Here is a 15,528-nt window from a genome sequence, read left to right as displayed (position 1 = left end):
TTATATTATCTTTGCCCAGTCTTTTGACTTTTTATAATAAATGGTTTTCAATGGTAATTATTCACTATTACCTTGAATTTTCAAAATGTATTTTATAAAACATGTGAATACCAATTTTGTTTTTCCAGCCTAAGAATGTAATGGGGACACATAATCCATTACAATCCCAATCATCTGAAATAAGGAAGAAGAAAATCATATTCTTAAGGAAAAATATTTTCTTTTATTCATTTAATTTTTAAAAATCTAATAGTGTGATTACAAAGGAGATTCATTTTCTTGTTCAGACATTGGAAAATGACTTCTTCACAAATCACATTTAACCTAAGCATTAAAAAGCAATAACAGCTTAGCAAGATATCCCACCCTAGGGAATGTGTTCCAAAAAGCCAGTTCATGCACCTGGGATGAGTCCTGGTCTCACTGCCAGGGGCTCCCCAAACACATCTAGCCATACAACTGTCATCCACTGTCCAGAGGGCCTAGCTCGGTCCCATGTAGGTTCCCCAGCTGACAGGCCAGAGTCTGTGAGCTCCCACTAGCTTAGGTCAGCTGTCCATGCAGGTTTTCCCCATCTTGATCTTGACCTCACTTGCTCCTGTGGCCCCTCTTCCCTCTCTTCAACTGAAGTCTAGGAGCTCAGCCCAGTGCTTGGAGGGGGGAGGGGCTTGGTCCCACCTCAATTTAGTATTCCAGACTTTGTTGGCTCCCCAAAGGAGGCCTTACTCACTCTGAGGACCAGGGTGGGGGGTGGGAGGTGAGAGGGGGGACAGGAGGAGAGGGAGGGGAACTTGGATTGATATGTAAATTTAAAAAAAACTTTTTTTAAATAAAAAAAAAAGACAAAAACCTCGAACCTGTGGGACACACCATAATATTAAGTTCACCAACAGACATGGTCCTGTGTACACAAAGAATAAAATCCAAATAAAAAACTTCACTTTGAAAAAAAGAACAGCACATAGAGACATAGAATACATGTGAAAGTAAAATATTCTGAAGATTTCAGCTGTCTAGAACTTTTAGTGAAGTTCTAAACTCATAAGAAGGAGAAAGGAAACAAGACTACAAAACTTAAAATATCCTGTCCCAAAAGCTTTCGAGGAACATCAATAACTAACTACATGAAAGAGGTAAAGAACTGAGACAAGGACATTCCAGTGGCTGTCTTTATAAAAAGCTCCATGAATGAATGTGCCAGTCAAGAAGTAAAAGAAATGTCAGGAAATAGGAGAGAGAACAGATGCAGAGCAAATGATGGTAGTGGAGGCACTCCACAGTTAGAAAAGCAAGGAAAGAAAAAGTGCAGGGAGTTCAAGTAAGACAAGGAACGGCTCTGCTCTCTGGCAGAAGTACAGTGTTGTGCCGTTCCTTACTACAATGCCTCCAGTCACACAAAGGTTCTCTGAAGACACTGAGGTCTGTGTCTGCGGAGCACTTAGCATGTTCCCAGGAACTTGGCATACCAATGCCAAGTTTGTAAATCTTCATGATAATTCAATATAGTCAGTATCAGATGCTGGGAAGTAGACTTGGGTGAGGTCACTGGGTCCTTTTCTCCACAAATTTCCCTTTTCTGCTCTCCACTCTTATTTGACTCTTCTAATTACCTTAGTGAGGACAGGTGTCTGTACCTGGCTTGAGGGACAGGCTGTGACTCCCCAAGTTCAATAACAAAATGGCAACTCAGATGGACTTAAGACACATTTTGTGCATGTCAACCACCAGCACTGAGCTGACCCTGAGTGGACAGGAAAGACGGAAGTCCCCAGCAACTGCTGGGGTCATTTTACTCCAGGGACATTTCCCCATCTTCCAGTTTAGCCAGAATTAGCTGCTTTTTACCTCTTTGGTGAAGCAGAAAAGTATGTTTGGGCTGGAGACATGGCTCAGTGGTTTAGAGTTAAGTCTCGCTCTTCCAGGGAGCAGAGTTCGGTTCCCGTTATCAGACCGCTCCAGATGGCCTCTACTTTCAGCTCCTAGGAATCTGATACCTTCTTCTAATCTCCATGGACATCCCCAACACACACACTTTTTTAAAATTTCTGACAATTTAAAACTTGATAGTGTTAGATATTTCTGTATTTACTTTTAAAATCTAGTCTGTCTTTAACACAGATTTATACCAAGGCTAAAAAAGTACAAAATAAAAATTGGTATCTCACCCTAATTATAAAAATGCAGTTTGAGAACTAATAAGATTCATCGACTTCAAAATTGTTAACGCTCTAATGTAAAGGTACCAATGTAAGATGAGAACTTAATTCTTAAGTCTAAAACAACCAAAAGTTGTTAAACAGATTGTCTTACTCTTTGTGATGAACTTAAGGCAAGATCTTATGTTTTGCTTAGAAATTGACTTATATTTTTTGCTGTTTGAGTTTCAGACTTGTGGCTACTTAGAAAAGTGTCTTCACAAAGTCAAAATTCATTTCAGGATAGGTTTTACATTGAAGTCTTTTAAATAACTACTTTGTAAGTAACTAATTTAAATTGACTCTACTACAATTGATGCCTCACATGTCTATGACTAGAAACATATATACAGCTGTGCATCTAAGCCTTATTATACACCATTTACAAACTTAAAATCATGTAAGGTTCATACATGTAAAATAACCTACAAGTTTTATTGCTCAGCACAGTGACTTCTAAGCAACCAAGTGTGGAAGGGGAGACAGTTAACAGGCTGTAGCCAGCTAGAGCCAGTCTGAGCAATGGGCACAGCATACCAGAACATGCACAGCTTGTCCTGGACCACGGGCCAGACATTATCCTGGATAAGAATGAGAGACAACTCAAAGATTGGGGATTATGGAGAACTAACAAAAAGAAAATCTTCCCAACCCTTTCTTTCATCCTGAAAGACTCCTCTGAGTCCTAGACTGGATACATAACCCTAAAATGTATCCTCTACAAACCCTGCATTTCTCAACTTAGAAAAACATCTTTTCTCTCTCTCCAATAACTAAGAAAGCTTATGATACTTGTCTCTGCCACTAGCAAATGCAGCAATAAGCATGATGTATATATTTAATTAAAATGAATAAATAATTTGATAGATAGGTAAATGGGCTGTTTCAAATGCCAAAAAATATATATTCTTCCCATCCTCATAGCTTCACCTGTGTTCTATAAAGAGATAACCAAATGATGGAATATTTTCATGCTGTCTTGGACCTTGCTAACTTTTTTTTTTCTTTAGTCTTTTTAGTTGCTGATTCCTAAAACCAACTGGCATCTATAATGATGGGACTTCAGAGACCCTCCCACTTTCTGGATACAATGGTTTCATTATATGTATGGTTTAATGATGACCTCTTACTGCCTTACATACTTAAAAGGGCATGAAAAATATCCATTCTGGACAATCTTGCTAATTAAAACCTGGAGCTATTATTTATAATGTTCTTATATGTTTATTAAAATTTTATATATTTAACACATATTATACATATAATATCTCTCTATAATATATACTCTTATAATAAATATTTTGCTATTGTATTTAGATATACTTATATATAATCTACTTGTAATAACTATCACTATTCCCCAAATTTTGAAGAGATTTTTGTCAGCACTACAGACTTACTGTACTAAACCAAAGATTCTACATTTTGCTTTAGAAATAGCTTCCATATAGTACTTCTATATAATTATGCTAATTGTTACTTGATGTTTTACATGTACAGATGCCTCAAACTATGTAAACCTTGTGAAGATGAACAGTTATTGGATATTTATAAATACTTACAATTAATTTTCAAAATAGTTTCCCCCTTGATGGTTATGTTTCTTTACGTCTTGTCACTAAACTGTCAACATCTACAGAAGAACAGCTTCTGACAAAGGACCCCAACCATTTTTGAAATGCTAGGACATTACCCACAGGACAAGCAGAAAGAACTTCAGGCATGCCAGAGAGCAGAGCTGCTTCTTCTATGCTTCAGGTACTTAAAATTGAGCCTAAAGGGATTACTGGCACTAATTCATTGACATCTGTCACTTACCAGCCCTGTTCAATATGGATCAATTCAGACAAACCCAGACAAATCTTCTTTGACCTCATAGAATAATAGAGAACAAACTACCAGATGATTAATCAGTAATGCCTTCAAAGAATATTATTTGGAAACAAACAGGAAGTAGTCCAAACTGAAATAAAGTCATACTGGTCCTGGTAGCACTTTCCCATAATCCCAGCATTTGGGAAAGTGAAACAGGAGGACCTTAAGTTTGAGGTCAACCTAGGCATCATGATGACACCTTATCCTTAATGAACAAAATGAAGTTGCTTTGTCAGCTCTTCCAAAAGTAACTGAAAGCCAAAAGGCTATAAAAAAAATGGTTCTTAATGTACTGCTACCTGGCACTAACTAAATGTGTTTTAATGTTAGTCCCTACTTGAATTCTGCTTCTTATATTTTTTCAAAGAGACATATTCCACCTCAAGACTGAGGTATTAGAACAGAAAATGGGGAATTATAACTGGCTTGACAGAAAATGAAGCTATTATTCTAAAGAGACACTTGTGTTCTCAATCTTACTCTCCGACAACTGAAGAAATGAACTCCAAAGAAATGGGAATTTCCCCAGGAATCTCATGCTGGAACAAGGAACAGGCCCAATCACAGGGAGAACTTGTGTTTTGGGAAGAAATTTTGTAGAATTCTAACAACAACTTGTTGGACTATCTTAAAGGATGAGACCCAGATAAGGATGGACCAGTGGTGGGCAGGACCACACATTGTCTAGAATTGCTTAGCTGCACAAATCCTAGGCCTTCTATTTTAATTTTAATCTCACTTCAGGCCCCCAAGACAGACTTGGAGGTTTCTAAAGATGGACTTGTAGGTTTTCCCTAGATTTCTTTGTCCTTCTTCCCAACATGACCACATTGAATAAATCATTTCTTCTGCTTCCCACTATTAAAAAAAGCTTAGATTCTTCCATCTCTCTGCTCTGTTGCCCACATTCAAATGTCATTTAAAATGAGCACAGGAGCTAGTATGTTACTGAAATCTAAATATTAAGAAACACTACAGCAAGTAGTGATGTGTGACACACCTTAGGACGAATGTGCTCACAAAAATAATACACTGTGATGGAAAAGAGGTAGATAATTAACATTTTCTGAATGCTTACTCTGTGTGGGAAAGTATGTTAATAGTGCAGAAAGTATACATAATATTTTGAAAGGGTCAGATAAGTAAATAGATACAAGTACTCTCTAAGGTCCTTGAAGGACAGAAAAAAACACTGAGGGGAAAGGCTGTCTCTATTCACTGAGCAAATCACCAAGCCTGCCCAGAAAGTCAACAAGTTGTATACATTCTGTTCACATTTATGAAGACAAAAAGCAAACACCACCAATACACTTTCCCAGATAGCAATTTCTAAGGTTCTTTCTGAGCTCAATTATCCATTCAGGTCTACTTCATTTAAATATTATAACAGCCACAACATAGTTCAATTAGCAAAACTGGAAAACAGAAGAGGAGTGAAGAAGAATGGGTTTAACTCCCTAGTCTAAGATGGATGGGAATTACACAGTACATGTGAGAGTTTCATAAATACTAAAGCTCTAGCACTTAAAAAGGTCAATCATAAGATAACCAGAACAAACAGCCCAGCTTAATGTGGCTGCACAATTCAGTAACAGAACTAGAATGATAACATATTTTCAACACTGGATATTTTAATTAAAATATTATATGAAAATACTAAATTATTTTGGAATTTCTAAACATGTTATGACTCTAAATGGTGGTACAGTTATTATTGAATGGTAGTTGAAAATTTAACTTAGGTAAATAAAAATCCAAGAAGTACTATATATACATAAAATTAGAATCTTTCAGAAACAGCAAAAGATTGGCATAGTCAACTTCATTCGGTTTATGGATATCAAGGTCAGACAAATACTATACACTGTCAAAACCAGCAATTCTATCTTAAAAACCACCATGTTTCATACACATGTAAACACATGTGCATTATATGCAGGGGAAAGAAAAATGAGGCTCTGCATAGCTCACAGAGATGTAGGAAAGGAACACTGAATAGAAACACTCAAGAAGATGCCTTTCAAGTTGCTTCAGTTTAGGGTTCATATGTTACAAAATTTCAAAACAATTAAATAAGCTGTATGGGGTTGCTAAATTAATCTTTCTAAATTACTGCTTCATTCTCCCACCTCAACAACCGTCTTTATTCATCTCTGCCCATACACCCTTTGACTCTATCTAAATGAATCTTTCCAGGCCTCAAACATGTAAAGCACACTCATGTCTCTCAGTACATAGACTCACTTCATCTTCCCTACTAGAACAATCTCCCAAATCCCAGAACTAACATACTTGGCAAATAGCAGGTACTCAAAAGGAGCCATTGTTAACACACTTACTTAGTTCTGCCCTGCTCTGAAAGACTAGCTCAAGTTCTATTGGCTCACTCAAATTCATCTCCCCAAATTCATATATTAACTCTTTGTGTAAAGCAATAATCTGGAAACTTACAAATGCAATGTTATATTATTATTTTTGAATGCATGCAACCTATTTTCTCTCCTAAAATAGAGTTCTGTTGGGTAGCAGTATGTTTCTCTGAGCCCAATGGACTTTGGATTACCAATAACTTCATATCCAAATAATGAAGGATCCATAACTGTAGACAAGGTAGTAAAAATACAGAATCTAGTAAGCTCTTTCATTGAAAGTATTTGTAGTAGCAATTAAAATCAACTGCAAAACAACTGAAAATCTTAAGGTTAATCAATGCTATTAATTTTCAACTTTCTGAAAAACAGGCGGGATATTGTGAATATCTTCTCCCAAAATGAATTTACTCTGAAAATTTTGCATATGCTCATAGGTTCCAAGACTAAAATAATATTTTATCTTGATATATACAAAAATTCTTACACTCTAAGAAGGAAACACTAAAATAGATAAAATGTATGAAATGCTTAAAAAATAATTCAACTTTACATATAACATGGAAGAAACTTGGTGAAATTAATCATTATGTATCAAATACATAAATAGAGAGTATTTTCTATTCAGATCAATATACTTTTAGCTAGAATAACCAATAATCTTTTCATTAGTGAGTTCCCTAGGAAAATATAGTATAACTGCCTAAATATTGATTAAATAGACTGCATTTTGTGTAGGCCAAAAGAACAGTGAAAAGAGACTGTTGTAACAAGTTTAGAAGAAATGAAGATATTCTAAAGAGATGCCTCTCAATTTGACTATCAAACTATTGAAACAAAAGATTCCAAAGACATGGTAATTTTCCCCTCGAAATTTCATCCTTGAAGAAGGAAGAGCCCTCAGTCAAATGGGAAACTTGTCTCCTGGAGAGAGATTTCACACAGTTCTAACAACTTGCCAACCACCTTACATGATGAAACTGAAGTCCAGTGATGGGTCAACAGGCAGGACCACACTTAGACTGGAACTGCTTAGGTGTGCATATCTTTGGCCTCTATTTAAACTTTACATAACTTCAGGAGCCTGAAGAAGGATTTGAGGGAATAACTGGGTATATTGGTCTGTCTTCTTAATGTGGCTGCTGTGAATAAATCTCCTTTAACTGCTCTTTACTTTTAATTGGCACTTTTTTATGTTTTCATTTATTCTTTGGGAACTATATCACCACAGAGCTATATGTAAACTCTGGATCACTAGACTAGAGTAGAAAACAATGGGAAGTTATATTTCACCAACCTAGCTAAAGGAAAAAGCAGCCTACCTACCTCTTGTTTTTAATCATTGTTCTTCTTTGTAATCAATTCCTTCACCCACTCTTTATTTTTCTACTATCATTTGTTCCAAATTATGTATTTTTCAATTCTTTTAACCTCTATTTACTAGTTCTTTTCTTTCCCAATATCTGTCTTTTCAGCAGAGAAGGGGAAAGCGTAACTAACTATACCAGTAGTGTTCTTTCTAGATGATATAGTCTTTCTAAAGAGCTAGTGTGTACACACCAGAGGAAAATAAACACAGAGGCATACATACACAACTGATGAAATAACAAGTAGGGAGCAGAACATAAATTGACTTGAAAGATCAAGTGCTTCAGGATAAACTAATGACTATTAGATACAATATAATTGGGAAGAGATTAGTTTTACAAGCAAGGGACATATAACAGACATATCACATTTTAATTATGGGAATTTATATCTCAAAACACAAGACCTTCACAATATAGCTTCTGGTCCAGCCTCTCCTATAATGATAAAAAAAATCCTTTCTAAAACACACTACCAAGCAACCACAAACAGTATATTTGTGACCTGCAGTAAAAGGGAATGCTGTCAATAGAGCATGGTTCTGCCAAAATCTTTTTTTTTTTTTACATCTTTGTGAGAAAGATCATCAGTAGCCTGAGTTAATGACCATATAATTTTCACTGATCTCCATATACTCCTTTGCATCATAAAGAAGAGGCTTAGACTATTTTTCTTATCCATGAAAACACATCTTACTCTCTTTTTCTGAATCCTGGACCACATATACCCCTATGCATACTAGACAAATTTCCAAGGATAATAAAGTCTGTGATAATAACAAATGCCACTAAACTCATTCTTTACTTTAACAGATATACTATTTTTTGTAACAGAAACTGAAGAGGAAAAAAAAAAAGGTAGTAATGCTTCATCGTGGAGTGACAGACCAGGAGCTATTTCTTGGCAGCAACATAAAAGTCTTAGACAAGAGTGCCCTGTTTTAGAGTAATCACCAGTGTGCACTAACAGAGGACCTGTATATATCAGGGTGCTTATTTTCTCCTGCAAAGAGTGGGTAAGTGAATCATCTCTAAAAAAATAAAGTATCATTAAATCTACTAAGAACAGAAAGTCCTTCAGACACAGGGTTATTTATTATATTAGGAAATGAAAAGCAGATACTTTACTGAAAAAGGAAATTCACACACACACACACACACACACACACACTGTATTTTCTTGCAAAACTCTTAGGGAAAAATGTGGTAACTGAACAACAACAACAACAACACAAACAACCCAAGTACAATAATAACAAAAAATGTACTTGTACAATTTGGTCCTTGCTCATCAGCATTTCAAAAAGTCAACTTCAAAGGGTTGAAATTAAAAATAAAAACCTCAGTGTGCTGGTCTCTGCTGACTCCCCATGGGAGACCTGGATTTGGGGGATGCGGGGGTGGCTTGGGAAAGAAGGCTGGGAGGTGGGAGGAGGGAGGAGGGGGGATCTGTGGATAGTATGTGGAGTAGGAAATTTCTTAATAAAAAAAATGAAAAAAAAAATAAAAGCCTGTGAGAAACTATGAGAATATGCTTTGGGATGTGGGGACATACTGTGTTGGTTTTCATACTGCATGTGCTTTCCTGATAAGACCTGGGCATCTGGAGTTAGTGTGTTTGTTGTGATTTTTGCTATGTGTATTCAACCAGGCCAATCATTGTACATGTGAGCTATAGGCTGGACCACTTCTGGGAGACTGGAGGGTACAAACAAACAATCCAATTTAAGATAACTCCAGTCAAAATGCCCAGCATCCAGGAAAGACAGTAAATGCTGGTGTGGCTGTGAAGGGAAAGGACCTTATACATTGCTGGTGTGAGTATAAACTACTTCAGCCTCTTTGAAAATCAATTTGGATATTCCTAAAAAAACTAGAACTAAATCTACCATATGAGATAAGCAAACATCTAGGGAGTGCTCAGCCCGAAGTTGGATATCTACATTACACTTGCTGTCCCCTAAGGCTCAACAACACTACAAAAGACTGGTAGGTGGGATTGTAAGAATCAGAAGTTAAGAAAACCACTGGGATACATCTCCTGAATGCATGCTGGAGTTAATCATGAATTCAAAAACTCTGTTCGCCAACCCTACCTCAAGCCAGTCAAAGTTCCAACAAGGATTAGAAAGGGTCTCCTCTGCCCTAATGAGGAGCCATGGACAGTTTATAACCACAGGAGAGGGGAGAGTCAGTTTTCCTCAGTGGCTAACCCCAAGTATAGAGACCATTCTCCAATGGAGGATTGCACACCCTATACCCTGCTTACTTCATTAGGTTATTAAAAAGAAAAGGGATGCCAGGCAGTGGTGGTGCACGCCTTTAATCCCCGCACCCCAGACGCAGAGGCAGGCAGATCTTTGTGAGTTCAAGGCCAGCCTGGGCTACAGAGTGAGATCCAGGAAAGGCGCAAAGCTACACCGAGAAACCCTGTCTCAAAAAAACAAAACAAAAAACAAAAACAAAAAAAGAAAAGGAAGAAAGGAAGAAAAGAAAAGAAAAGGGAGGGGTAGAGAAGGAGGAGGAGATGAAAGTGGAGATTCCATTTCCTAACACATGGCAGGGATGGGGAAGTTGGAAAGATAGCTTTTCTTTTTTTTCTTTGGCTGACCTGGAATTCAGTGATCCATCACCCTCTGCCTCCCGAGTGTTGGGATTAAAGATGTGTACTACCCCACATGGCTGGGACAGCTTTTGTTAATCCATAATAACTATTTTATACTTGGCAAGGAATTCTCTGCTGAAACATCTGCATTCAGATTTCTAGCTTGCCATTTGAAGGACAATGTACGGGAGAGGATGACTGACAACTATAAACCTGACAAGGGCTTTCCTCAGAGAGACTTTCTCCTAGCAACAGGAAAAGAGCAAAGGATTCATGTCTAGCCAAATGTCACCGCTACAGAAGCCCTCTATTATTCCTTTACTGCACAGTAGCAGGATAACACCATGTGCTTCACCACCACTAACTGCTGCATAACTCAGCTACCAGGGCAGGTTTATCACAGATGACCACAGACCACAGAAGCTGTGGGGGTAACCACAGAAGTCAGACCTCTTCTGGCTAGTGTAGCCCACAGTGACTCTAGACCTCCAGTGACTTAGCCATTGGACCCCAGTTGGTGCTGACTCTCACTGTGGCTATTTCACCTGATTGCTGCTGCTCCTGGTGTGCACAACCAATAGTTTGCAGGAGCCATGGCAGAGGCAATTCATAACCTGGATTTGGCACCCAAACCACAAACTATTCCATCATACTACCATGTATGGTAGACCATGGCATACAAAAAGGAGTGGTTTAAATTAATAAGCCTTACAAAGGTCAGTCGATAAGCTGGACTGGGGGTGCTTTTGAGAACCCAGGACCAAAACTGGGAGTGACACTGGGCCCAGTGTTGGGAATCAGAAAAACACTTTAACCCTAAGTCAATTCCTTATGTAATTGAAACAACTACTTGGAGAAATTGCCTAGATCATCTACAACTCCCACCTTGCTAACAGCACCTGAACAGTCACATGAGTCCTTTTCTTGGCTGTGAGCACTACTGGAAAATTGTGCTCATCGGCAACACAGGAGGCTGCCCCTCTCCTCATTCCAATGAGAGTAGAAACAGGGATGATAGGAACTAATGCCTTGAACATTATGGCTCTAATGTAGTTAGAGTTTTCCTGCCTGGCCCACAGTCAGGACAAATCTCTCTTACCTGCCAGTCCCACAGTCGCTCAGACCCAACCAAGTAAACACACAGAAACTTACATTGTTTACAAACTGTATGGCCGTGGCAGGCTTTTTGTTATCTGTTTCTGCTATCTTAAATTAACCCATTTCTATTAATCTATAAGTTGCCACGTGGCTCATGGCTTACCAGTACCTTACATCTTGCTTGTCATGGCGGTGGCTGGCGGTGTCTCCCTCTACCCAGCCTTCCACTTTCCAGAATTCTCTTCTCTCCTTGTTCTGCCTATACTTCCTGCCTGGCTACTGGCCAAACAGCATTTTATTTATACAGAGCAATATTCACAGCACTCTAATGAGGGGGAAAAGAGCCTACAACAGATAATTTATCAAATAGATAGACATCAGACTCCTTCAGTTACACTCCATGCCCAGACAGTGTCTCTGACAAACAGTCAAGGCTTAAACTTAATTTTCATGTCCCAGGGAAGACTGTGTGATGCTAGGAAAAACTTGTTGCTTCTATACTAAAAAATCAAAAGTTATCATTAAAAAAAAAAAAAAAACCTTTACAAAAAGTTTAAAACAACTTAGATCGAAAACATAAATGGATTAATTTTTGGTCCCGTAAAACATCTGATTGAAACCCATGGCTCACAACTTTTCACTGCCCTAGATGTTCCCTTACTCGTCCGTTTAATAAAACTTGCTATAGGGCCTTCTATAATAAATTACCTTTTAAAGTTCACCAGACAAAAACTTCCCTCTATTAGGCTAATGATCTTCAGGAACCAGTATTTACCCCTTAGCCAAGACAAAAAATTTAAAAATAATTTTTAAAAATGGGGAATGAAATGACTAAGGTAATGCGATCGTGTTCCTATTCCATTTTCTGTTTGCTTAGATAGTTCTCAGCCCTTTAACCCCTCCCCTCTGCCTTGGCAACACATGTGAGATTTCCATGGCCTTGACCATAGTCCAGATATATTAACTAAAATAACTGAAAAGTTCTATCTGAAATAACTACTATACTCTGCCAGAAATAATTGTTTCAAGGTTACTGGGAGCCTCATCTAACTTTGATGCATCTCTGTGGGTTTTGCCTTTAAAAGCTCTGTATCCCTGAACTTGGGCACCAAGAAACTTTTCAGAGTCACAAACCTGCTGCTCTTGGTTTGGCCATCAAAAAAAGGACTTAGAACTTCTAACTTATCAGTATGGTTGTCAATAACTATCTTGTGTGGATCATTACAGTTGGTCAATAACACTCCCTTACCAAAGGGAGTAAGCCTAACTACCTTTGGCCTACAGACCACATCCTACCCAATATAAAATTGTAAATTTATTTAAAACACTATAAGTTGTGTGTGTGTGTGTGGGGGGGGTGTTTTGTTTTTGTTTGCTTTTTTTTTTTGTAACTTGATTGTGATTCTCCAGGATAAACTTAGTAGATGACAAGTCAGTTGCATTATCAAAAGGTTGGTTGGACATGGCTGGTAGAAATTAAATAAATGAGAATGGGCAAGGGCATTTTAGGAATTGCAGAAAGAACAGGTAAAAAGGGGCATGGAAAGATAAAGTAACAAGTACAAAGGGGATCCCTGGGTGACAGGAAAGAAAGCTGGAAAGCAGAGGCTGGGTGAAGTGTTGTTATCCAGAAGTGTAACCTGACCCCTGAGAGCTGATAATGGAGAGCCTATAAAGGCTTTAAAGTAGAGGTGCGAGTCTCATCTTGGTGTAAGTATTATAGCAGCACAGAAGAAAATGGATTCCATCAGAGGAATGGAGGGAGTGAAGTCTAGTTAGGGGAGAGGTCCGTAATTCAAGGGAAAGTATGAGGTGCCAAACCGCAGAAATAATGAACATTAAGTCAACTTAAAATCAACGTCGGCTGATTGAATTACTGACACTCTTACTTCCTTCAAGCCTAACAGGGTCATTATACACTTAAAAAGTACAGTGCATAAGGATTTGTAAACTAATGTTGAAACCTAAGAGTCAGCTGACTCGCTTCCTCTACCCCATTCCTACACAAAAGCACCTTTTTTTCATAAAACTCCAAAGAAACTTGTTATTCAACTGGGAGTAACAACACTCCCACGTCCAATACAGATTCTAGGAAGTCTCGTCTCTGTCTGTTTTGCCCCCAAATAATTTTTGAAGGAAGTCCTACGTTCGGGTTATGGAGCCCCACCCTGCGCACTAAGACAAATGTCGAAGATTGTTTTTCTCTTTGTTGGAGCAGCTAGTTGTCCCGGCCTTTTTATCACCCAGCGGGTTACCGTGCTTAAGCCGCCCTTAGCACAAGCAGTTAACTGCAGGGGATTAAGGAGACTGCAAATCTTAAAGATGCCGATTCTCACAGTCACACCTCCAGGCTGCCACTTGCTGAGTGGCTCCCTCCAGGAGTTACGGTAGACAATCCCTTCTACAATTACTGGAATGTTGTGGGCTCAAAGCGAGTGGGGAGTGGGAAACTAAGTTTCTTTTCACTTACCCTAAAAGCCGCCATACCTATGACCCTCAGCTCCTTTTCGGACGGAGAGCGCAGAGGGACAAAGCAGTTCAGTTTGACTTGCGTCACCAGGGCCCCTCCCCTTTACGCTGGTAGCGCGCTGGCTCCTGCGCTTTCTCCGCCCTTCTGCAACTGCTTTGTCAGCTCTGCTGCCAAAGTTAACTAGTTATCAGTTCTTCAGAGAAAGGGGCTTATCCTTGTGATTAATACTCCAGTAATCGATAGATACAACCTCTCAGAATATTGTCCACACTCAAATTTGAAGTTTTTCTTCTTGGGTGCATGACTTTTTTTTTGTTTCTTTATGTGATTTGTCTAGGTAAGAACTTAAAACTTAAGTTTAACTGCCTTAATAAACAACCATATTGTCACAAGAGCAAGTCACCTTTGACATCCTTGGGGCAATTACATTCATTCTAAAACTGTCACTGAGCACCAGTTCTGCCAGGCAGTTGTTCAGAGTACACTACAAAACCTAATGGCTTTTCACAGACAACCAGGAGAAAATGACAAATATTAGAAAGGTCTAAATGCTATTCGAGAGAACAGACTACAGACTGGCAAGACAGTTCAGTGTGTAAAAGGTACTTGGTGCCAAGCCTGATGACCTAAATTTGGCAAACACACACACACACACACACACACACACACACACACACACACACACACACGCATGCGCACTAAAATGTATTAAAAGGTTGAAAAAACAAAAGAGATCTGTTGAAGTGGAATGGAGTTTACTGGTTCATATGGATTGAAGATGGTGATAAATTGATTTGAGAAAGGTCATGAGGAGTGTAGACAAGTGCAAAAATAATATCAGTGAAAAGATTAGAGTGGTAAGTTCTACAGCAATGAAAAACATACTGCAAAAGGGGCTTTGTGAGTCACGATAACTGATTTGGGGTTTTTGTTTGTTTGTTTTGTTTTTTATTTGCTTGTTGGTTTGCTGTAGAGAGAAAAAGGCTGTGGGATGGGGGGAGGTGGGGAGGAACTGGGAGGAGATGAGGGAGGGGACCATGATCAGAATATATTATATGAAATATTTTAATCTAAAAAAAGAAAAAAACAAAGATTTGGAAAGTAATTGAAGGGATTTTAGCCATGGTGTGATGATCTAAAATACATAATAAAATGATGATCATGAAGATCTGAGGAAAATATGCTGTGAGAAGGTATATGATTCTCTATCTGGGAACAGGCTCCGTGAGGCCTCTGTGAATAATTAGGACAAAAAGAGTGCTCATAATGTGCCCATTGACTTCTCAATATTAATTAAGTGCATTCATCCATTCATTCAACAACTATTTCTTAAGTGTAAACAATATACTTGGAATTAATGGTATATTAAGCATATTTGATACTTGAAGCAGATTCTTTTTTAATGAGTATCCAATGAAATTATATTATTAAATAACGATTAAATAAACAAATAACAATGGTCATGATTAAAAGACTGAATTTTTTCTTTTATTATGTTTTAACACTTAAAATATAGCATACATATTTATAATTCAATATCAATATGAAA

The 15,528-nt window shown here is 38.1% G+C and overlaps 1 protein-coding gene across 3 annotated transcripts in view; it reads right to left on the bottom strand.

The window, feature by feature from the left end:
- Apool (apolipoprotein O like) overlaps positions 1–14,029 on the bottom strand; it is a 55,437-nt gene extending 41,408 nt beyond the window's left edge. For all 3 annotated transcript variants that reach the window (XM_036173863.1, XM_036173864.1, XM_036173865.1), the window contains exon 1: positions 13,980–14,029. In XM_036173863.1, coding sequence (XP_036029756.1) covers positions 13,980–13,994 — 15 coding nt within the window. In that variant the 5' untranslated portion in view covers positions 13,995–14,029. The remainder of the gene's footprint in view (positions 1–13,979) is intronic.
- Between the last annotated feature and the right edge of the window lie 1,499 nt (positions 14,030–15,528).

Source organism: Onychomys torridus, chromosome X (assembly GCF_903995425.1).
Source record: "Onychomys torridus chromosome X, mOncTor1.1, whole genome shotgun sequence".
NCBI classification, from domain to species: domain Eukaryota; kingdom Metazoa; phylum Chordata; class Mammalia; order Rodentia; family Cricetidae; genus Onychomys; species Onychomys torridus.
Note: the sequence above shows the minus strand (reverse complement) of the source record. Positions and strands in the feature narration are given on the sequence as shown.